A 24,477-nucleotide genomic window follows, 5' to 3' on the forward strand; every position below is an offset into this window, starting at 1 on the left:
AGACATCCGGTCACTTCAGCCTTTGTAGATGACATTTTGGTTAACTAATTATATTAGAAACATTTTTTATTTTGCACAGCCTATCTATTTACCCAGTTTTTATTTTTCACTGAACTGTTCCTTTAAGGCCCAGTAATCTTGGGGCTTTTCATGCTCTTTGATGCTTCTAGGACATCATTTATTTAAATACCATACGTCCCAACTGTCCCGTTTTTGGTGGGACAGTCCTGATTTTGACAGCTCAGCCTGCAGTCCCAGATTGTTACTGTAATGTCCCGAGTTTCTTTTTGATCTCCTGCACTGATGCCAGAAAAAAATACAATGTTTCTTAGGGCTCTTGCAGACAAGCGTTTGAAGCTGCGCTCCGTTTTTATGCGTTCAGCCGCAGGGGAGCGCAGGAGTAGACGCATTCAGTTTTTTTCAATGGGGCTGTACTCACACAGGCGCATGTAGACGCCAAAAGCAGGAAAAATGCAGCATGTTGCGTCTCAACCTGCGTTCGGCGCCTGTGTGAGTACAGCCCCACTGAAAAAAACTGAATGCGTCTACTCCTGCGCTTCCCTGCGGCTGAACGCATAAACACGGAACAAGGGGAGCGCAGCTTCAACCACTCATCTGTAAGAGCCCTTACTTAATTAAACAAGAGGCTTTTTGGCAGAGAGCCCAGAACACTCAGTACCTGCAGTTAAATACATTTGTAAGTATTTAAGATAAGCAAAGGTACAATTGTAACTATTTAAGATAAGCAGGTCTCTTGGGAGAACTGACGCAGGTTAAATGGAAAATCACCTTTATTAGCAGAAATGTATAAACAAACATAAAAAAATTGCCCTAAAACCACCAGACTTTTGTTCAAAGTTTCCATGACCTGCCTTACAAATCTTCTAAAATGGACCTGGTATTTAGGGGGTGTGACGGCAAAATGGGCGTGGGCAGAACTTTTTGTCCTTCTTTCTCTTTTTCAAGTGTTGGGAGGTATGATAAACAGTAGCATAATCCAGCCTGTGGCCATGTGATGTATCGGATAATTAGTTAATCATATTGTCAGAGCTCACAGATGATTTACAGTGAATTTCAGTGAATGTAACCCACATTACCATGGCTATGTTACAGGTTTAATTAGATACCAGTTGGATTTCCTGAAATACAAACCAAACTTACCGTATGAGGGGTCTTTTCCATGTGAACAGCTCTGAGGTATTCATGAAACTGACAAAATAATTGCTTCAAGGCCATTTTTCTTTTGCTGCGAGCACCTAGAGTTTTGAGGACTGCTTTTCAAAGCCTTCATAGTGAGGGGATATTAATATTTTGGCACTGCCTTAGTATATTAAGATCTGTAGATATCCACCACCCTTCCTGTAGCTATTATAATTTTCTCTTCAGAATCGTGTACCATTGTAACACTCAGCCTGTAAAATACAGGTGGTAACCCTTAAACTCATAAACCCTGTTTAGCAAATAGAAAATAAACAATAGATTAGCCAAAATGTACTTTTCACCATTGCCCTGTACTGGTCTGAAGCTTGGGCATACATGCTAAATTAAACTGGTTTGGTAAAGTCTCTAAACAAGTGGATCCTGAAGGGTTTCTAAACAGGCCATGTATGTAAATCTGTATCTACCCTGAAATTATGCATACGTTTTACTCATGGTAAGAAATTTATAATCCTCAGTGATTTATTTACCTTTACTGAAATAATGAGGTTACAAGGTCCCACTCATGTCAGTCTGTCTCTCTCGACATGCTCACTTTATGTCAGAGTCTGTTCTTTTGAATGCCAGTTACCTCTTATACATTATCTAGTGATAAACTAGTGATGGATTAGATTAAACTGTCCAGGCACTTTTATTATTATTATTATTATTATTATTTTATTTTTATTTATTTATTTATTTTATTTTTTTTGCATAATGAAGGATTGTAGTTGTAAGCACTTAATCAGCATATGTTATTATAAAATAAAATATTTAATTTGTTTTAATAGTTTTTGAAATAGTGTTTGAAAGCAGTTTCTACGTGTCCTTTGATACTCCCTTTTCAATTTGCCAGACTAAAGACAATACATCAGAAATACATTCTCCAACTGTCAAGACTTCCTTGTACTTCTGTTAATCTCTTCCTTCTCAAATCTGTTTAGGGCATTGATAAATGGGTCGTTTTGTCACCTGTGATGCAATTAATCGGCAGGCGACAAAATGTTCATTGTTTCCTCTCCATTGGCTAATTTGGGAATCGGCACAGGTTACATAACAATACAATACGCAAGATTTAGGTTTTATGTAGAAGATAAAAAAACTACAGAATGAATACCTTGCTCTCTCTCACGTTTGTTGCCAAGAAATAATTTATTTATAGGTTCTAGATCAGCAGACCCTTAGGGGCAGCTTTATTAAAGGAATAGTAACACCAAAAAATGTAAGTGTTTTAAAGTAATGAAAATATCATGTACTGCTGCCCTGCACTGGTAAAACTGATCTATTTGATTCAGAAGCACTACTATAGTTCATATAAACTGCTGTGGAGCAATGGCGGAAATTGAAAAACGGCTATATGGCACAGGTTAACTAATGGATAATAGATAACACCATTAGACAGACAGAGCTTATTTGATATCTGCTGTGTAACTTGAGCTTTTTCTCCTTTGAATGGCTGCCCCCATTGCTACACAGCTGCTTATTTATATAAACAATAGTAGTGTTTCTTAAGCAAACACAGCAGTTTTATCAGTGAAGGCAACACTGCATTATATTTTCATTACTTTAAAACACTTGTGTGCCATAGGCAGAGCTTTTGCCTCGCTCTTCTACAACAGGTATTAACAGACAAGTTTGGTCACAAATGCTGTTATTGGTTTCTGGACAGAATGCCCAATGTGCCATAAGTATTATTTATGCATTTGCCTACTAAATCAGATCTGACTGCTTCCACTGGAATCCAGAAATTGTATTCACTGACCTGTTTGAAGCCAGATGTGTGTGTTGGGGTTTTTTTTTGTATAAACCCTTTTAAATCTATTGTCAAAAGAGTTACGTATATGTTGCATGTGGCACGTCATTGGTTTTACAATTCAATACTGTGGTGTATCTTACAGCTCGAGTTTCCATTTGTTTGCATATAGAGGCTCAGTGTCTACTTGGGTCGAATGAAAAATTTTAATTTTCTATTTTTTTTTATGTTTAAAACTCTCCAATTCGATTTGTGAATTATCCAAACTCTACTCGAATTAGATTTTTCAGATTTATCACACTCTGGCCCTTTAAAAACCCAACTCAATTCGACTATTCACCACCTAAAATTTGCTGAGATCATGTATAAGTCAATGTGAGAGGTCTGGACATGTTAGTAGCCTTTCTGACATTTGAGTTTTTTTCGGGAAAAAAAACTCGAATTGAGTTTAGTCAAATCAGATTCAAATTTGATTACAGACTTCGAGTCGGTAAAATTTGTGCGAGTTTTAGATTTAATTTTTTTATTAAATAACCCCCCCAATTGAATTTCGAGTATATTCGAATTTGATAGAGTTTAAAAAAAAAAAAAAAACTTGCATGAATTCAAAATTCTACCTTTGATAAATGTGCCTCTCTGTGTTAAATATATTTTTTTCTTTTAAATGGTGTGCCACGGTGTTAAGGGTCTGGCCACACGGGGAGATTAGTCGCCAGGCGACAAATCTCATCTTCTTCGCGGCGACTAATCTCCCCGATCTGCCTTCCGCCGGCTAAAATGAAAATTGCCTGGGGGCAGGCACTCGGAGCATCTAGTTTTTCGAAGTCACCCGAAGTTTCCGAGTGAGTCAATTACGGGCGACTTCGGAAAACGAAGCGATCCGAGTGCCTGCCCCCAGGCGATTTTCATTTTACCCAGCAGAAGGCAGGGGTAGGCAGATTGGGGAGATTAGCTGCCGTGACTTATCTCCCTGAATCTGCCTGTGTGGCCAGACCCTAAAGGGTCAATGTTTAGTGTTTTTTTTTCCCTTCAAAAACAAAGAACAGCTTTATAAATGTGGCCCTTAGTGACCATAAAGCTTTCTGCTTCATTAGTTCTTCTTTTACTTATTTTGGCTCCAGAGCAGTACAGGCAATATAAACCTTTGCGTGAATAAATAGGCTGAACATTTACTGCTATTCCAGTTCACCAGTGTCTCATGATGTGTCAGTAGAGCCTTGTGCCAATGCATACATGTAGTATCCTTGTTTGTGAAAGGTCATGTAAACAGTTTGCTTTCTATATCCGTTTTATGACTGATAAGGAACTGTATTTCCACATACCATTCATAAATCGCACTACCTCCAACAACATTATGTATCAGATCTTTTGCTATGTTTCTTATTGGTAGCACTTTCTAATAAAGCAAATCATATTGTACGCTGATTTCACTTTATAGTGTCTATATAAAATTGTCTATAAATATCAATGTTTCGTGTGGCCCTCGCCTCAAATCGATACCGACACATTCCTATAAAAATGATAGGAACGTGTCCGTATCAAGTAGTTGGTGCAACCGGAATAGTTCCACTGACCGCCCCCAGCCCCGCGACCCATTGCACAGCCGACCTGTTGACACAGCTAACTGATCTTCTGCCTTGCTTCCATGATGCTGGGCTGGGGGCACACTTTACTAATACTTGCATATTTATTTAAATTATGGAAAGATTTCTAAAACCTTTTTTTGTCAAATAATTTTTTTTTCCAGTTGCTAATCATCTTGGTACAATGCCAGTAGAAAGGATGCGAATGCGACCTTGGCTAGAAGAACAAATAAATAAAGATCTTATTCCAGGCTTAAAATGGTTAAATAAGGTAAGATTTTTGTTTGTGTATTTTTATTATGTATAAGCTATGTAAGAAAATTCTATGGTCTGACCCAATTTGCCAACAGCTGGAGCCTGGACTGGACAACATTCTGGTGGTCAGTTGCTTGTCTGATATACTTTGATTCTGTTTCACTCCAAATATGTTACATGTACAGGCTAACCTTCATTTTGTATATTTCCATGATCGGGCAGAACTATTCCCAGACTAATGTAGTTGTCCTGGGGTTCCCAGAGTCCAAAGACGGGTTATAATTGTATGTAAGTATGTACAGATGCTGATGATGAAGATTGGGAGGAATCTTTTTTTCTGTTACAGGGACCTTTGAAGTGTTTTGCCACTGGACCCTATGACAGAAAAAGAACCCTTTTCTTATAAATGTACACATAACTTGAGATATGAAAATCTAAGATTCTACTTAATTTACAATTGCAACTGTCCCTTTTTTTAAAGTAAAGGTTCTTGTATGTTAGCTTTAACAATTTTATTATATGGTTACATATGATAAAAGGAAAAATAGAAATACAGGTATGGGATCTGTTATCTGGAAACCCGTTATCCAGAATGCTCCAAATTAGGGAAAAGCTCCAGTATATTCCATTTTATCCAAATAATACAACATTTTAAAATGATTTCCTTCTTCTCTGTAATAATAAAACAGTTCACTGTACTTGATCCTAACTAAGATATAATTATTGGAAGCAAAACCAGCCTATTGGGTTTATTTATTGTTTACGGGATTTTCTAGTAGTTATGGAGATCCAAATTATGGAAAGATCAGTTATCTGGAAAACCCCAGGTCGTGAGCTCTCTGGATAACCGGCCCCATACCTGTAGTTTCTCCTGGAACACTAACTTCAAATTGTTGTAAGCTGTTCCTACAGTTTTGTTACTCCAAATTCATAAATGTGGCACATGGAACAACAATTTAATGCCACTGTGTAAAAAAAACCCACCTTATAAGTGACACTGGAGTGGGACTTTAGTGAATTTGACGTTCTTTTTATACAATTTGTTTTGCATGTTTGTGAATGAACCCCCTAAGAGAATTTTGCCTCAGAAGCTGCTCACAGATAAACAGGACTGACAATTTAATTATCTCCCTCTCAAGATCCAAACATATGGGGTAGCTTTCGTTTCCTATTCATTGCACTTATGCTGAACAATGGGCTATACTGCCCCTTTAACACTAGACTGCCAAAGACTAGAAGTTTGTAAAATATCATTCTTAAAAGCAAGGGTTGTTGCCTGACCAACATTTTGCCAGCCTACACAGCAGGCCCGGACTGTCAATATGTGGGTTCTGGCAAATGCTAGGGTGTCATAGAAAATCCATATTTAGTGGGCTGGTGGGGGCTGTTTGGGCCTCTGTTTGGTCCTCTGTGTACCTTAAATGGCAGGGCCTATTTTATTTCTCAGTCCGGACCTGCTACACCGTAGTACTTACTTGTTCTCCAGTTAATAAACTGACACACTTGTGTTTGTCTTACTCCCCGAGACATTCCTATGGAGCTTAATCTCTGCAGAAAACGTGCCAGTCATGGGCTTATGAAAGCATTTAATACAGGACTGAAATAATGGGGAACAGTTAGCTGCTGCTGCACAAGGTTTTGATAACATTTATTTAGAAAGAAACTATTCAGCTAACTAGTAGCTTTACTGTGTTGCGGCCAGGGAAAACCTTTTGTTTTGGATCAGAAGGAAGTTGGTAAGCAAAATTGTCAGAAAAAGTTGTTCAGAAAGTTAAAAAATATGGTATTTAAATAAATCAATTTTTACATTTCTCTTTAATAATGATTCTGCCTTATGAATCCATATTGATGGAAAAAACAATCCTACTTTTTATATAGTTAAAGGGGGTGTTCACCTTCCAAACACTTCTTTCAGTTGAATTGTTTTCAGAATGTTCACCAAAAATTTTTCAATTACTTTGCATTTTTTATTTTATTTTTACAGTTTTTCTAAAATCTTAGTTTAAAGTTTAATGTCCCTGTCTTTGGTGTTTGTGTCTGGCAGCTCAGTAATTCAGGTGCAGACTCTAAACTGTTACAATTTTTCAACATTTAGTTGATACAATAGTTGCTAATACTCCAGAGATACTTCTGAAAATGTATCATTTGTAACAGATGACTGTAATGAAACTCAGGAATTCTGCTCATCAGTGACAAAGATAAGAAATGTATCAATTTAGAACGGTTTACAGGGTCGACGACCCCATTCCCAGAGCTGCTTTAGAAGGTGAAAAATGACACTTTACACTTCAATATTAGAAAAACAGTCACACAAAAAATAGAAAGGAATTGGAAAAAGTCTTTATTTCTGGTGAACTGTCTAAAACCAACTGAACTGAAAAAGTGTTGGACAGTGAATAACAAACATTTAATTGTTTTTAGTAGCCTTAAGTACAGTTAATGTAAAAGTTATGGTAAGTAAACCCCAAGTCCCAAGGATTATAGACCCCATACCTGCAATAGTTGTTCATCACTTATTCAATTTGTTGCTATCGTATCAGACTTTGTGTTTCATTTGCATCATTTATAGGCAAAATATTCAGCAATTGTTTTGCATGTACTGGGGTCTTGCATCTTTTTAGTCATTGAGCCAAATACTTGGATCACAGTAACTGACACACTCATCATCTCAATGACATTTTTAAACCTGCCCACAGATATTAATGAAGTATGCCCACTGGAGTGTCCCATACATGATCCGGTAAGCTGCCAACTCAGTTGGCCGCTTTTAATTAAATAAGAGGCTGTAGACAAACGGTAGCTAGTTGTTATTTTTGTGTAGGAAGGTCTGATATGTATGCCTAAATACCATGGTTTATAAATATGCAAACCATATATACTAGATTGAGGATTTCTTTTTTCATTTTCAGTTGGCAGTGTTCCTGTATGAAAGAGCAGCGCTTGTGGATACATATCCTGTGTTTATCAGCCTTGTGTAAACTCGCCTTTATCTGCCGTTTACTTAGGACACTCATGTTGATCGTTTAAATCATTTATTTGTATTGTTTACTGCAGGCTTTTTTTCTACAGAAGGAAATGCAGATAACATGGCTGTTGGGTAATAGTTGTATATGCTACTGAATATTGCAAAGCAGAAAGATATGTGATACTTATTTTCCAGTTAGACCAGTTGAGCTATATTTTTACCTATGAGAAAGTGCTTTTTTGAGAGTTTAACTCAGAGCTCCCTTGTGCATTCATTTGGATATCTGTTTACTCCAGTTGATAATGTACATGTTGTTATAATGACCATGAATCCTAACCAGAAAAACCAGATTATAAGAGTAAGACCACAAGGCAGCAGCATTTATTTACTTTTTTTTCATAGGTAAGATGTACCAATAGACACCAAGAGGCAAGCTCTCCAAGAGGACCACATCAAATGGAGATTAAAATGAGATTTATTTTACATCGTTAAAAACAAAAAAGCTCTGTTTTACCTTCAGCTGATCAGCGGTTCTCTTGGAGTGCTTGCCTCTTCTTGTCTAATTTTGAGGTTTTCTCCCACCCTTAAGCTATGGCTCTGGGGTAAGGCCACCAACTCTCCTTGTTGAGTGACTTATATACCCTGTATTATCTACTATAAATTTATTGCACTGTTGATCTGACTAAGCAACAGCCCGGGGTTTATACACCCGGCTCAACGTAATCCTGTGTTAGTGTTTTACTCACTGTTGAGGCTGAGGGATGTTATTTATTGATGTAGGATGTACCAACAGCATGTAATTAATTTATAAGAAACTCTAACTGCAGCATTCTGACACATTGAGAGAAGTTGTACAAGCTGTGTCCTTCTCTACGTATATCAGCGGTTCGTGAAGATTTTGCTGCCAATTAATAAAAATCACCCCCAATTTATGAAAACTGGATGTTTAGTAATATAACAACTTGCAGGGTTTTTTTAAAGGGGATGTTTTAGGAATATAACATCCCTTTATATTGCATGAATTAAAGAAAAATTATGTAACATGTAGAAAGCAATGGTACAGGTATGTGACCTGTTATCCAGAATGCTTGGGACCTGGGGTTTTCTGCATAATGGGTCTTTCTGTAATCTTCTTGCCTTTAGGGGGTTACTTATAAAAGGTTGAATGTTAGAGGTTTTTTTATACCTTGAATAAACATAAAAAAGAACTCACAACTCGAATCTTATTTAAGAAAAAACTGGAATAGGAAAAACTCGATTCTGCGAGTTTGCGTTGCCAGTTTTCGGGCAAAAAAATCATGCAGGCTATGGGGACCTCTGGCATTGACTCCTTCATGACCTCGACAGGTTTTAGATGGTGTATTTTCTGATTCAAGCTATTTCCGAGGGGGTATAATAAATCTCGAAAGATTCAAGTTTTGGTTTTTTTTTCCTAACCTGAAATGTGAGTCAACTCGAAATATCTAATTTTTGTGAAAAACATAACGCGAACCTTAATAAATAACCCCCTAAGTCTACTAGAAAATCATGTAAACATCAAATAAACCCAGTAGGCTTGTTTTGCCTCCAATAATGATGAATTATATCTTAGCTTGGATCAAGTACAAAGTATTGTTTTATTATTACAAAATCATTTTTAAATATCAGGATTATTTAGATAAAATTGAGTCTATTATGGGAGATGACCATGTCGTAATTGGAAGCTTTTTGGATAACGGCTCCCATACCTGTATATTAATGGTGCTTTCTGCTTCTGCCAGTAAAACATTCCAAGTGGCTCAGCATTAGTTGATCAATAAGGTGCAGCAATTCATTGTGGTTACTGTATCAGTATGTACAGATGATTGCATTCCTTTCAGAAGTCATTTTGGCATTGCAATAGCGACAATAATAAGAGTTGGTGTGTGCTGATAAATGTGTTTGGTTGCGTTCCAAATAAATACAATTTCTTATCATTGGGAACTGCAGGAATCGCTGCAGGTTAAACACTTGTGATTCACAATGAAAAGTTATTTTGAACTCTGTGTTTTCCACACATGTGTAATTTCTCAGTGACAAAGCACCCCCTGTGCCATTGATTTAAGATGAGCGCAGATTGTGATTTGTAGCTCGTGGAACGGTGACCAAATGTTCCAAATTGCCCTCCATTCAAAGGGAATATGAATTGCTTCCAAGTTCACAGTGCTGTCATGTGACAGGAGCGTATCAGACAAGAATGCAGCCCAGCATGTTTTTGAGAGATACATAGGTGTCAGTTTATGGGAACAGGCACTCAAATGAGTTTACTTTGAATTAGGGGCATTTCGGTCACTTTTTCACTCTCCCGTGGAGTTACAAAAACACCGGTGACAAATTTTGCCCTCTTTGGGGGGGGGAAGAAATGTGCTAATTCACATTTAGCAGAATGTATAATTTGCCTTTGGTATGTGAACAATGTATTCGTTCTTCCCATTTCTCTTGCGGGAACACATTACTGACCAAAAGGCTTTGAGCTTTTTTGCAAAAAAATGTGTTCTTTGTATTTTAAAGGAGAAGGAAAGCTACGGAGGCATTTTATTGCCAATAGATTAGCTGCAATAGTGCAAGCTAGAATGCTACATTTATTCTGTAGAATATTTTACCATACCTGAGTAAAAAGCTCTAGAAACTGTTTGTTTAGAATAGGAGCTGCAGTATTAATGTGGTGTGACATCACTTCCTGCCTGAGTCTCTCCCTGCTCTGGGCTCAGATTACAGTAGAGAAGGGAGGGGTGGGGGGAAGAGGAGCAAACTGAGCATGCTCTTGCCCAGGGCAATGAGGTTTAAGTTGAAGGCAGGAAGTCTGATACAGAAGCCCATGTGTACACAATAGAAGGAAAGAAATGTGGTGTTTCTTTTGACAGAGGACTCAGAGCAGCATTACTTTGGGGGTTTACTGGTATATTTAGATGGACCTTTCTGATAAGACTTACTTAGTTTTAACCTTTCCTTCTCCTTTAAGGAATATGCCTACTTTCAATTACTCTATTTGTAGCCATAATTATGGGCAACATTGGGTGCCCACAGAAGGCTGGTCTGCAAGTTTGGGGTAACCCTATAACCGTGATCACAGACATGTGACGTTAGATAAATAACATGGTGATGTTTAGCCCTGCTAAGGTCAGAACTGCAAGGTTCAGTGTGACTAGCACTATCATGTGCCAGCTTAGGGTCAGTCCACACGAGCAGATTCAGGGAGATTAGTCGCCCCAGCGACAAATCACCTATTCGTCAGGACAACAATCTCCCCGAACTGCCTTCCCCCTGCCCTCCGCCGGCTAAAATGAAAATCGCCTACGGCAATTCACACGCGGCGCTTCGTTTTCCAAAGTCACCCGAAGTTTCCTCGTGTTGATGTGAACAATGCAGGGGGGGATTAAAAGTATTAACAATGCAGGAGTTTATAGTCTGAATTTGAGGTGTAAACAATGCAGGGGCCAGTTAATCTCAGTAGTGATACCTTTTAAAGCAAACACGCAGACAGAATTTTATGTGGAGGGCCACACAAGGGGGGCGGTCGCATGCAGCCCATGGGCCACCAGTTGGGCAGCACTGTTGTAGGGGATATATTTGCTAAGAGGAAAGGTATTTTCAGATTGAAATATCAGTTGTGCAGAGATGATTCATAGACAGTGCAGATGAGTGTAATGCACGTGGGGCTTTTTGTTTCTTGTTGTTGCTGTTTTTGAAGATTAAAACACTTATGCTCCATAGTGAAATTGTTTCTATACAGTCTTGCAGCATGCCATGAACTGATAGCTAATCAGCCCTGCAACATATGGACTCATGGTTTGTTTTATAGTCTCTTCCTTTTTGTTTCATTCATTTCCATTCCTTTATTTACCCAGTAAAACAACCCCCCTAGGACATTTTAGTAGTTTCAGAAAATGTTATCCAGTTCAGCTGAATAGACAGATTTTGTCCAGCTTTTGATTTCACTCAAAAGTATTACCTAAAGTAATTGATAATCCGTAATGGAGCGTGTGTATTATATGTGTGTGTCCACAAGAGCAGATCTCTGCCTGATTTGGCCACCCAAGTGGATCAGCCAAATTGGTTTCAATTGCTGGTCCCTGGACAATGCAGCTCTGTTGAAGGAAGGTGAGGCAGAGCACACTCCTGAAACTTTATGCTGTGCGAATGCCTGGTGCGCAGTGTTAGGAGTACGGCATACTCCAGTAAATCTTAGAATAGAAATACACTGGCACTCAAGGCAACTTCAATGCAGGGTTACCCCTTGCTGGTTTATTTGGTGCGAACGTGAACAAGGGGTAACCCTGCATTGAAGTTGCCTTGAGTGCCAGTGTATTTCTATTTCAATTAGGGTTGCCACCTTTTGCAAAAAAAAAGGGGCGTGGGGTTGTGATGCAAAGGGGCGGGACCACGGCGTGGCCAGGACAAAAACCGAAGGACAAGCTAAGTTTACAGGGGATGGGGGGCGGGCCGAGGGGTCTTTTTAAGGGTATTACAAATTTACCGGCAGCTACATTGCCGGTAAATTTGTAATACCGGCCCCGGCCTTGGCAGGTGTGTTACCGCCTAGGACAGTAAAATACCAGCCGGGTGGCAACCCTAATTTCAATGCAGCTCTGTGCCACAAGTTTACAAACCTGCTGATAGATTCTTGCTGATTTTCAGGGAATTCATTACTTTTATCAGTGTGTGTTTGGCCAACTATAGGGTAATGGCACACAGAAAGTTTTGTTGCCCACACTAAATAACCTATAAAAAGGGGCAACAAACTAAAAATCCCTGTATATTTTTCGTTTGATTAGCCAGGTAAACTGTTTTACTGGTGATGATTCAGGTTGATGCCTAGATGTTTAAGAAACCTGCCCTAAATATGATCGAGCAAGGTTGTTTCCTGCTTTAGAAATCATATATTATATAGGTTATATAAATTAGCTGCTGTGTAGCCATAAGGACTGCCATTCAAACTGAACAGTGCAAATAAACGCCTGCATAAATAAGGGCTGTGATTGGCCATTTGGTAGCCCCTATGTGGACAGGCAGCCTACAGGAGACTCTGTTTGGCAGTACATCTGGTTTTTATGCAACGAAAACTTGCCTCCAATAAGCACCTGCTTTAAGGCCACTGGGAGCACCATCACCGTGTTGTCTGTAGAGCAGGCACTCAAAGAGAAGTCCTCCAGACAGATAAGTTAAAAAGTAAGTATTTATTGGAATACATACATTCTTAAGTGTTGCAAGTACACAAAATGCATAAGGCTGTAATCCATGTTTGTACATCAATGAATACTTACTTGCTTTTTAACTTATCTGCCTGGAGGACTGCTCTTTGAGTGTCTGCTCTACAGACAACACGGTGATGTCCGCTCCCTTAAAGGTGTATGGCCAGCTTTAACACATAGCAGTATAACCCCCTTTTCAGCATCAGTTTAATAAAAAGGGATTGTGCCAAACATTTTGCCTATTGTTTAATTAGGAATTATGTTTTTTTTTATTTGGTTTTTTTTTATAGTTCTTGTGCAAAACTAGTAACAACCTCTGAAATTGAAAGCAAATCCACATTCCATTTCTACAGGTTTTACATGCATAATGAAATCAAATAAGCAGTGCGAAGCCCTCTGTTTATTAACAGCCACCCCCATATAGTATGTAACTCAGTACCTTCAGCAAAATCTGAAATTTAACATAAAGATATGATTTGATTGTTAATAATTATCTAGATATAATGTGAGTGGCTTTTGTATCTCATGTATAGGAAAAGAAGATATTTCAGATTCCGTGGATGCATGCTGCTCGTCATGGTTGGGATGTTGATAAGGATGCTCCTTTATTCAAGAATTGGGCTGTACACACGGGTATGGGCTGCATTTATTACATTTTTAAGAATTAAATCTATTAAATTAGACATAGGGGTGCTTCAGTCATGAAGCAACATGAGAACCTTGCTTTAGCAGGTACATTATCAGGAGCAGCAAAAGCTCCTCTGGTAATTTCAAGAGACCAGATTCTTAAAATTTGGCTCTTCTAGTAAAGACAATGCTGCCCCTCCACCTGCTGTAATGGCTGTAGTGGCATCAGGGTTGCTTGTCTCAGGCACAGCAGTTCAGCTGCTGTTCAGCAGCAACATGTACTTTGAATGACACATTTGCAAGTTTAAAGGGGAACTATTGCAAAAATGTTGTCTTACTGAAATAAGAAATTTTTTAAATATAATCAATAAAAATATTCTGAACCTTTTCTGATATAAGACAGTCTCCCTTCTCAACATCTGTCTCTCTTCATGCAGTTGGGAGTCAGATTTCCATTGGCAGATCCAGTATATCTTTTAGAGGGGGGCTCCTTTTACCTAGATATATTAGAGCTCACTCTATTAAAAATCACCAGAAATCTTGTTTCCCTAGGTTTGTGCCAACGTCAGTTATTTAGCTGGATCGGTTATTTGAGTGAACTCTAATACAAATGCAGGGAAAGGAAGCCCCCTAAAAGATATTGGGGTATATTTATCAAAGAGTGAAGTTAATAGTGAAGTTCCGCCACTAGAGTGAAATTCCGCCACTCTCCATTCATTTCTATGGGATTTTTATAGGCGTATTTATCAAAGGGTGAACTTTCACTTCACCCATTGATAAATACGCCTTTCAAAATCCCATAGAAATGAATTGAGAGCTGTGGAATTTCACTCTAGTGGCGGAACTTCACTCTTTGATAAATTTACCCCATTGGATCTGTCAAAAAAAAAAAAAAAATCTGACTCGCAACTCCTGCATGAAGATAAGAGAGTGAAGATAAACTTGATTATTTCAGAAATGATACAGAATATTTAATTGATTGTATTTTGAAAGTTACCTATTTCAGTATGATGAAGCTTATATTACATTTTTATTTTCCTGATAGTTCCCCTTTGAGGCAGTGGGCAAATAAGGAAGGTGAGAGCCTTAGTTTAGTATTATATTGGGGCTGTTTTACAGGTGAAACACTTTATATTCTCATATTTAGAACAAGATGGGCCCCTTAAACTGATCTTCTGCACCTGTGTGTGTTGCATCAGTGGAAATAACAGATTTGCAAATGTATCTTTCCACTAATAGCTTGGAGTGGAACTGCTCGGTGCAGTTTGTCTTACATTACAACTTGGTGTATTGCCATCCTTGGTTTGGCTAACCAAAGGATATTGGTCTCTGCATAAACCAACACAAGGGATTGCTGCCTTACCTGCAGAGTCTTTCTCTCCTGTGGGTGAAATCACTAGGGGACAAGTCGTCTGGAAGTGGTGAACCCCACCCACCAACAATAATTGTGGTTTCCAGTTGGCAGTTGCAGCTTCATTTGCTGTCACCCTGTCCCTGCTAACAGTGGCCCTTGCTGAATTAGAAAATATTGAAATCCGAGGTGATGCTATACAATATATACAATGTAATTACTCTATATACACTTTTGTATCTAGATTGCTGAATTTGTATGTTTTTTTTCGTAAAGGGAAGTATCAACCTGGAATAGACAAGCCAGACCCAAAGACATGGAAAGCAAACTTTCGCTGTGCTATGAACTCTTTACCGGACATTGAAGAAGTTAAGGATAAAAGCATGAAAAAAGGAAACAATGCTTTCAGGGTGTACAGGATGATCCCAGTAGCAGACAGACCATCAAAAAGAGGTAAACCTCTGGTATTGTATTATTTTTCATTATGTTTCTTGCAACTGTTTATGTGATGCGCTATTTTTTCCATTTATCTGTTCATTTACAGCTGCACTAATGATTCAGGTGAAATGAAACTTGTGAGCACAGTTGAATCACACAGAAATACTTTTAAGCTTAAAGGGGTTGTTCACCTTCCAACACTTTTTTCACTTCAGTTGGTTCCATATAGTTCATCAAAAATAATGACTTTTCCCAATTACTTTCTATTTTCTATGTGTGACTGTTTTTCTAATATTGAAGTCTAAAGTGTAATTTTTCACCTTCTAATGCAGCTCTGGGAGGGGGAGTCACGACCCTGTAAACTATTCTAACTAGAAACATTTAGTTAATACATTTCTTATCTTTGTCCCTGCTGAGCAGAATCTCTGGGTTTCATTAAAGGCAGCTGTTAGAATTGATAAAATAGTTGCTAATACTCAGAGAAGCACCTGAGAAATGTATCAACTTTATGTTACAAAATTGTAACAGTTTAGAGTGCGCCATTAAACTTTAAACTTAGATTTTGGGGGGAAAAAAAGATAAAAAATGGAAAGTAATTGAAAAATGTCTTTATTTTTTGGTGAACAATCTGAAAACAATTGAACTGAAAAAAGTGTTTTGAAAGTGAACAACTCCTTTAAGGCAAGTAATAGGTCTGATGTGGGCCAAGCCTTAAAGCTGGCCATAGACGCAAAGATCTGATCATACGAATCGAGGATTCGTACGATTTTCGGACCGTGTGTGGAGAGTCCCGTCATTTTTCGTCTGGCGGAGATGGGTCATTTGGTCAACAGGTTAGAAAATTTCTGTCGGCTGCCCATAATATATCTGCATGTATTGCCGATCGTACAATGCCTAATATTAAGAAAAATCACTAAACTGTTGTGTATTCTTAATATTTTCTGCACATTTTGTTTTATTTGCCATTCTTATAGTCTTTGGGATAATCATATTTAACTAGTGTGCTAATATTGTTGGAACAGCAGACAGCATAGCACATATGTGAAAGTATTGCTACTTCCCTGTTAGTTAAGAGGTTAAATAGTAATGCTGCTCCTGAAAAGCAGTTTATTGGTAGTATATGAGATTGAGAAATAGTGGAATTATGAAAGGAACAACCATGGGGACGATTGCATAACACTTACAACAGCAATAAAAGCTGCTACCAAACCCCGGAAAGGGACGCTGGGTGTATATTTAATGTGTGTGTGTTGTGCCTAGATAACAACATGGCTTATGTTACAAGAATGAAAAAAAACCCCTCTTGTTTTACTGGCTACTAAGCTACCTGGCTTTGCTTTTATAGGGAAAAAAAATAAAGGAGATAAAGAAGAAAAAACCAGACTGGAAAAGGTAAAATCTTTTCTTACATATAACCTGAATGCAAAATAATCCAAACTGTGTGTGGACACTGTGTGTTGTAGTGTGAATTTGAATCCAGGGCCCTCTAATGCATGTTTGTATTGATTCAACTGTGAGAGCTGCCATACAACCTTCCACATTAACAATTTCAGTTCTTAATTCTCTGTGCAATGTCCCGGTTACATTTCGTTTTCCTATTCCTGATTCTAAATACAAACATGATAGACACAACATGTCCACGTGCATTAATATGTACATTTAGAAATAGTTTTTTTTGGAGTGTTAGATGATATGAGATGCATGACTTTTGTCACTGAAGCTGGGTGAAATACTAATATACTAAGCCCCTGATATCTTGTGCATCATATAGATCAGCTCAGGTGTGAAGGAGATATGTCACCAGAAGCCCTAATGTAAAAATTCTTGTATTACCCTGATATACAAAGTGTCACTCCAACAGTTTATTTTGCAAATTTAAGTGGAAAAAAAACAAGCAAGATGTGGTGAAATATACACGGTCAGTGCTCCATCCAGGGGAGCAGTGTACCTCCCATTATTAATGTTTTTAGACCACAGCAGACATTACTCGCTGGAGCTCATATGATTGAATAATGTTGTGACATTTTGGGCTTCTGCTACTGGGATTTGATCTGTGATGTGTTATAACAAGTATCATTGCTGAGCCCAGGGCAGAATCATCCTGTGGCCTTCAGGTCATGTTATGTTATGTTATATGCTGTATATATAGGGCTAGAAAAACTTTCAGAGAAGCAGTTGGTTATTTTTCTCTGTTTATAATTTCCCCTAGCAATAACACTGGCATCAGTACCATCTGGCACTGCAAATACTAGAGAGAGAGGCGACTTATCTCCCCTATGATTTCTCAGTACAGACATGTGCAATTAGTTTAGTTGTCCGTTCAGAGAGGATTCTGGTATCCTGAACTAATCCTTATTTTGTCTGAAAGTCCTTTGCAGGACCTGGCTACAATATAATCCAATCTATGTTGCTGCAATGTATGTGTTTGTTTTGTACAGGAAGAATCTACTGAACTACCAGCACCTTCAATCAATGGAGTATCTCTGGCAACCCTACCGTTTAACGTTTTTAATCAACCCATAAAAACCGAAGTTGATAGCACTGTGAATATAGTAGGTATGTACTTTGGTTATCTTTGCTTTTACTGCATGTTCATTGTGTGTGTGTAAGAATAACAGCTGAGTGTGCTGTGGACTCCTAAGTATTCAGCCTGGTTTATGTTCTTAAGTGGTGGAACTAGTGCTAGCTTGCTGTGAGACTGATAAGTGGTGTGTATGAGCAGGAAAAAGCAAATAGGGGATAGTGTTTTGTGACTGGTGGTCTGTGTGTTTGGGACAAGTTACGCTGTGTAAATGTAAATATTTAGAGGCACATTTATCAAGAGTCAAATTTCGAAATCATGTGAGTTTTTTTTAATATACTCAATTTTGACCGGTGGGTTATTTAAGACAAAAATCGAATATCTAAACACTAATATTACTGACCTGAAAACTTGAATCGAATTCAACCAAACTCGATTGGAGTTTTTTTTCTCTGAAAAATACTAGAATGTCAGGAAGACTACGAACATATCCAAATTGGTCACTGCACCTCTCACATTGACTTATGCATGAATTCGGCAGGTTTTAGGTGGCGAATAGTCGAATTCTTAAAGGTCCAGAGTATGATAAATCTCAAATCGAGTTTGGATAATTCCCTAGTCGATTTTGACAGTTTTGACCATAAAAAAAAAAAAAAAACGAAAATTGTTTCCTTGGGGGGAGTGTTGTTTTAAGGGTAGGGACACACTGGATGATTTGTCGCCAACGTTTTAAAAAAGTAAATCGCGGCGACAAGACGATCGTCTTTTTTGAACAGACGATTCACAGCGACTATTGGCACAGAGCGATTTGTATCCCATTACTCCACCCAAACCGGAAGCGGTTTGTGCTTCCCGCTGTAACCTGGCGTCTTTACGTGCTTGCGTTCTTGCGTCATTGTGTTCGCATTGTAATTTGAATACAATTGCTGCTACTTATCTGTATGCGTGTCTAGGAGATTTCAGTGCTTTTCTATGTACATGCTATTTCTGATGAATCGCTCGGAAAAGGGTTTCAGTGCGTTTTGGAGCTACAGGCGATTCACAAACGCGCTGTGGGCACAGGAGCTGGCGTCTTTCATTTGGTTTTGTTCAGAGACAAAACAAGCGATATGTCGCCGCGATTTGCTTTTTAAAAACGTTGGCGACAAATCGTCCAGTGTGTCCTTACCCTAAGGGATGGGCTTCTTTCAGAAAAAATGTCTTTCCAGATGGCCAGTCAGTATACACACGTAAATGCAATGGAACTGCCTTGCTATCAATATGTACACACTGTGGAACACGCACAATCAATGGCTGCTTTGCCCGTATTTATTTGCCCTCTCCTGGATCTTGCATTTGGCACTACGACAACTTGATTTTGTGCCCAGCTCCTTTTGCCCTTCTGTTGGTTGTTTCCATTCATCTCTTGCCTTGTACTCAGGAAATACTGGCTATTTCTTTACTGAAAATATTGTGGCTTTGTGGTTCCAGTAGGGAACAGGGCTGAACATCTATTGTTATGCCTCCCACCCCAGCCGCAAACAGGGAAGCTGCAGCATAGGTGATGTATCGGTGCTGTACTGAGCATTAGGGAGGATTGTCACAGCAGCAGTAGCTGACAGATGAGAAGAGAAATAACAAACGTGTGGGTTTCTGTTCTTTGTGGGAAAGGGAGCCTGCACATATATCTGGCTGCACAATAACATATTATTTTGGAGCCAACTGGCATGTAACATTTCCTTGTGAAAGTGTACTTTCCCTTTCAAGATGTGATGTTTGTAGTAGTGCAGATCATAAGAATCAGAATGATATGCTGTTTTGCAGACTTTCCCATTTTTAATGTCAGGCAGGTAGTGGACTTTGGGCAAATAATCTCTACAACACCGCCCCCGCCCAATGTTGACAGCACTACTGCTGGTTACATTGTGTGTAGGCGCTGATCAGCCATGAAAACTCCCTGCTGCATTTTTTCCTTTCACTCCATGTGTAATGAAACGGATTCCTGACAGATGCATGTTTGATTCCTGTGCAGCCACAATTATTAATATGTCATTCATAACATTCTACAACTGCACTGCTTACTTACAGTATATACACACACACACCAGTCACACATACACACTTTTGTACTGTGCCTCCATAAAACTGTCAGCCACCAGCAGCCACCCAGCAGGGTAATGTTACTGTGAGGTGCCATATTCTGAATTCATGTATTTTTCAGTTTTTTTCATTTAATGGGAACCTCCGGTAATTCCCCATAGCTGGGAAACCATGAGTCTGACATATTTATTTGCACACATGTGGTTTAGTTATGAGTCACTGTAAGCTCTGCACCCCTTTTTCATTTCTCATGACGTGCTACCAAAAATAGCCGTTTCCATTGGCACAGTGTGGAAAGTGTGTGTGGGTAAGCTCAGCCATCGCTTTGCACATAGGAAAGTCTGTATAAAAAAAAGAAACAAGTGTTGGATATTAATGTGATTTGTGTTACACTGCAGTGCGTCGGTATTACTAGTTTCACATTCATTCAGATTGTCGTTATGACTTTTGACGTTCTCTATTGTGCATTGATCACTTAGAAATAAAACCTGGCTGGAATGATGGCAGCCATTGTATTGGATCACTGGACACCATAAGGAAAGTTGGAACTGATGCGTGTCCCCAGTTGTCTCTAGATGTGAATTGTTCAGAAATTGTCACACATGCGCCCATGTTTACTTGTTACAAATTCCAGAAGAATTAGTGATCCTGAAGGTTTTATTAAATATTGTTCTATTCTTTTGCCAGTTGTGGGGGAGCCTATGTATAACACTGGTATAGTAGAAGAGATGATCGTCGCCAATCCCCCTGACGTCTGCCAAGTTGTAGAGGTAACAACAGAAAGCGAAGAGCAGCCGTCAGTAAGGACGCAACTTTACCCTTTGCAAATCTCTCCCGTTTCTTCGTATGCTGGTTAGTATTCAAACTCCACCTGAAAATGGCTTTAATTTTTAACAGCAGTACAATGTCTACACTGAGCTGTAATTGGCTAGATACTGCGTTGTGGAAATGATTGAGCACCTTGCTACAGTTTTACCTTTCATTATGTGAATGATCACAAGGCATAATATCCAGTCAGTAGGATAGTTAAGCAAGGTCTCATTCCTAGACTTCAGTGAAACGTGTCCTCCAGAGAGGCACGCTGCTTGCTGAGATAGGCCAAGCTGTAAATCAGTACAGAAGTGTTGCTCTACAATGTTCTTTACTTTACTTTTGGGCATGTTTAATTAGTCATGTTAGCTCTCTCTCTTTTATTATTTTCCTCGTGACTCGTACAAATATTTTTGGTCCCGTAGATGTTTACCTTTTGGCCTTGTAAGCAAAACTGGTTTTACCAGTCTGCCTGGACCAAAGCCACCCATGCAATAAAAATAACCTTGCATTTGTTTTCCTACGGCACATTTGGTATATAATTCATTATCTGTTTATTTCAATCCTATTCACTGAAACTTTTTTTGCAGAAAGCGAAACAGACAGTGTACCTAGCGATGATGAACGGATGGTAAGTGACATTTATGTAAATACAGCTAGTCTGTAAAAGCCAATGATGTAGATTACTTTGTTTCAGCCATAAGAAAAATTATTTTCCAATATCTATCGGAAAGCAGGGCTTTTCCAATATCTATCGCAAAGGGAGGAGCAACTTCATATTAATAATTCAGAATGAGAAAGGGAGATGTCCAGATATGGAGAAGATTAAAACATGCATTAAAAACATTTCTTAAAACAGAACAATGTGTCACTTCATATGAACTGAATCCACTGCTTTGGGGAGTTTTTTTTTTGAGAAGTGTTCAAAATCGAGTGAGCTTTGCATTGAATGTATGCAGTGCTTTTCTATAGCCACTTTACAAATAAAACTCATTTTGGTTTTTGCACATCATTAGCACTCATTATTCTTGTTAAGTATATCTATAGTTATACGTCAAATCAACTGGACTTGCTGTATTTTTTTTCCCCTTGAAGACATTTCGCTAGTCATCCGACTGGCTTTCTCTATTCAGAGAGGAAAAGAAATACAGCAAGTCCAGTTGATTTTACTTATAACTATAGATATACCATGACCTGGATGAATGAGAACCTTCACAGACATTCATTTCCCTTTTCTCTTTAATAAGGCAATTTCATGTTGAATAAGATGTAAGAGCTGTTACTGTGCATGGTATAGAGGTGTGACTGTACAGATGGTTTTCATGATTAATTGCAGCTAATGGTAACACAGGCCAGTACTTATTATATAGAGCACATTATCTCTTCTTGCTCTGGAAGGGAGAGTGATACTAAAGCATGCTCCATGTATGAATGAGTGCTAATAGTTGTATGTGCTATGGTCACAGAGATTCGTTACTGCTATTCTTAATAAAAACATACAAATCAGTTCATTTCTTGCATGTTTTATTCTAACATGTTCCTTTTTTTTTTTAAACTTATTTTTTTTACATATTTAAGAGCCGTCAACGTCTGCAGAAGATCCCTGGCAGCAAAGAGTCTGTAAGAACGTCAAGCCAAAGAGCCCCTTATAATTTACCTGGCATGGCAACATTTGTAACCTCCAAACCAGACCTTCAGGTCACTATAAAAGAGGAGAATTGTCCTCTCCCTTACAACAGCTCATGGCCTATATTCCCAGACAGCTCACCTTATTCACAGACGGGTGCATCCTCTTCACTAAATAGCTCCCGACAAGACCATGAAACTAGAGCTTCTGTCATTAAGAAAACCTCAGATGTTACACAGCCGCGGCTCAAGACATGCTAAGGCCATGTTGCAGATTTGGATCGATATTCAGTATGGGAACAAATATTGTGGAAGAACTCGTTGGCTGCCTTTAAGATATTGGATTACCAAAGCAAAGGATCTGATTGTCAAGCGTAGCTATGGACAGCTCATTGTAGCAGAGGATTTTCTCAGGATTGGGCCATGGGGGCGGTCCAAGTGAGTCTAAAAAGGAAATAAATCATTAAAGCTTGACCAACTTCCATTATGGGGAAGGTCAAGGCTGAGGACATGCAACAAGGCCTTTGGACAATAAAATGTGAAACTGCAAGAACCTTATTCTTTTTTTTTTTTAACAAAATCTGTGTTGTAAATATGTATATTTTATACTTAAGTTCTAGCTATCTGCTTGTGCACCTCACAAACAAGCACTCGCACATAAAGGCGGCCTTCTTTTGTACTGCTGTAAATGGAACTTAGGCCAAATCCTGTCGCCAGGTAGAAACACTAGTTTCACTGAAAGCTCTGGCTGTTGTGCCTGTGACTGAAACAATGAATTTATAGGTAACAAATTACAATGATTAACAACAGGGATCCGTTTTCTAACCTTGCTTCGCTCACAACCAAGGTACATATAGGAATTGCTATCAGTCCCAAGACTTGAGAGTTAATATAAAATAGAATTATGCAGACATATAATGACCAGAATTTAACTATTAACTCCCAGAGCAAGCTATTTTTTTATACAGGGGGGTATTTTATTTGAAGCAAAATCCAAAGTTAACATAATTATTTTCTATTTTTTTTTTCTTTTATACAACAAATTTATTATATGATTCAGTTTCCTGTTTGTCAGCAAAACTGTCGTGGCACATTTTCGTAGGTCCTTTGTTTCCTAACATGAAACTGATATATATATATATTAATCTATTCTGTAGAAAGCAAATTTATTATTATTATCCTGTGGATTGACAAATAAATAGTCATTGCAGTTTTATTTGTAAAGTTTTTCTGTCTGCACTTGTTTCTTTTTCAGAGACAAAGGAGGATGAAGAGTTGTTTCTCTCACGGGTGAAAGAAGAAGCTTTGTTTATGCTCTTGTGATGGAGTTGTATGTGACACTGTATTCTGCCTTTCCCTTTATTAGGGTTACCAGCTGTGCTGCTATGCATTAGGTATTCTATCACTGGAAAATGTGCAACACTGGCCTGAAAGGTAAAACAAACAGTAACAAAAGGAGAAAGGATAAACTGTGATGCTCTTTGTATGTTTGGTTCTACATTGAAAAAAGGGAGTTGGCATGAGAGAGAGAATCTGTTAAATGTATATTTATACAAATTATTTTCCTCTTTTTCTTTTCTACAAAGCTATGCTTTCTGTTACTGACATTTTTAGATTTGATCCCAGAGCTTTGACTCTTCTTGTTCTAGTGTCACACAGTTAGAGGCACATGTATCAAAGAGTCGAATTTTGAATTCATGGGAGTTTTTAAAAACTCTCATAAACTCGAAATTTGACCAATCGAAATATATTAATAGAATTGAATTTTCTCGTACGCATTGAATCGGCCCAAAAACTCAAATCTAATTCGATTTGAATTAGAAAAACTCGAATCTAATTCGATTCGAATTAGAAAAACTTGAATCAAATTTGAGTCGAATTAGAAAAAATTATGATCAAATTAAATTCGAATTAGAAAAACTTGAATCGAATTTGAGTCGAATTAGAATAACTCTAATCAAATTCCAGTCTAATCTTTTTTTCTCTGAAAGAAACCCAAATGTCAGGAAGGCTGCAAACGTGCCAAATCAAATTGATCCCTGGACCTCTCCTATTGACAGTA

The 24,477-nt window shown here is 38.3% G+C and overlaps 1 protein-coding gene across 2 annotated transcripts in view; it reads left to right on the plus strand.

Moving 5' to 3' along the window:
• Window positions 1-23,631, plus strand: part of irf2.L (interferon regulatory factor 2 L homeolog) — a 35,080-nt gene extending 11,449 nt beyond the window's left edge. The window contains 8 exon segments of one of the 2 annotated variants that reach the window (NM_001095257.1): window positions 4,698-4,804; window positions 13,497-13,596; window positions 15,218-15,394; window positions 16,725-16,771; window positions 17,818-17,935; window positions 20,667-20,831; window positions 21,380-21,420; window positions 22,368-22,965. In NM_001095257.1, the coding sequence (NP_001088726.1) occupies window positions 4,718-4,804; window positions 13,497-13,596; window positions 15,218-15,394; window positions 16,725-16,771; window positions 17,818-17,935; window positions 20,667-20,831; window positions 21,380-21,420; window positions 22,368-22,676 (1,044 nt within the window). In that variant the 5' untranslated portion in view covers window positions 4,698-4,717 and the 3' untranslated portion in view covers window positions 22,677-22,965. 2 annotated transcript variants of the gene reach the window in all.
• Window positions 23,632-24,477: the final 846 nt, after the last annotated feature.

This window comes from Xenopus laevis, chromosome 1L (genome assembly GCF_017654675.1).
Source record: "Xenopus laevis strain J_2021 chromosome 1L, Xenopus_laevis_v10.1, whole genome shotgun sequence".
NCBI lineage: Eukaryota > Metazoa > Chordata > Amphibia > Anura > Pipidae > Xenopus > Xenopus laevis.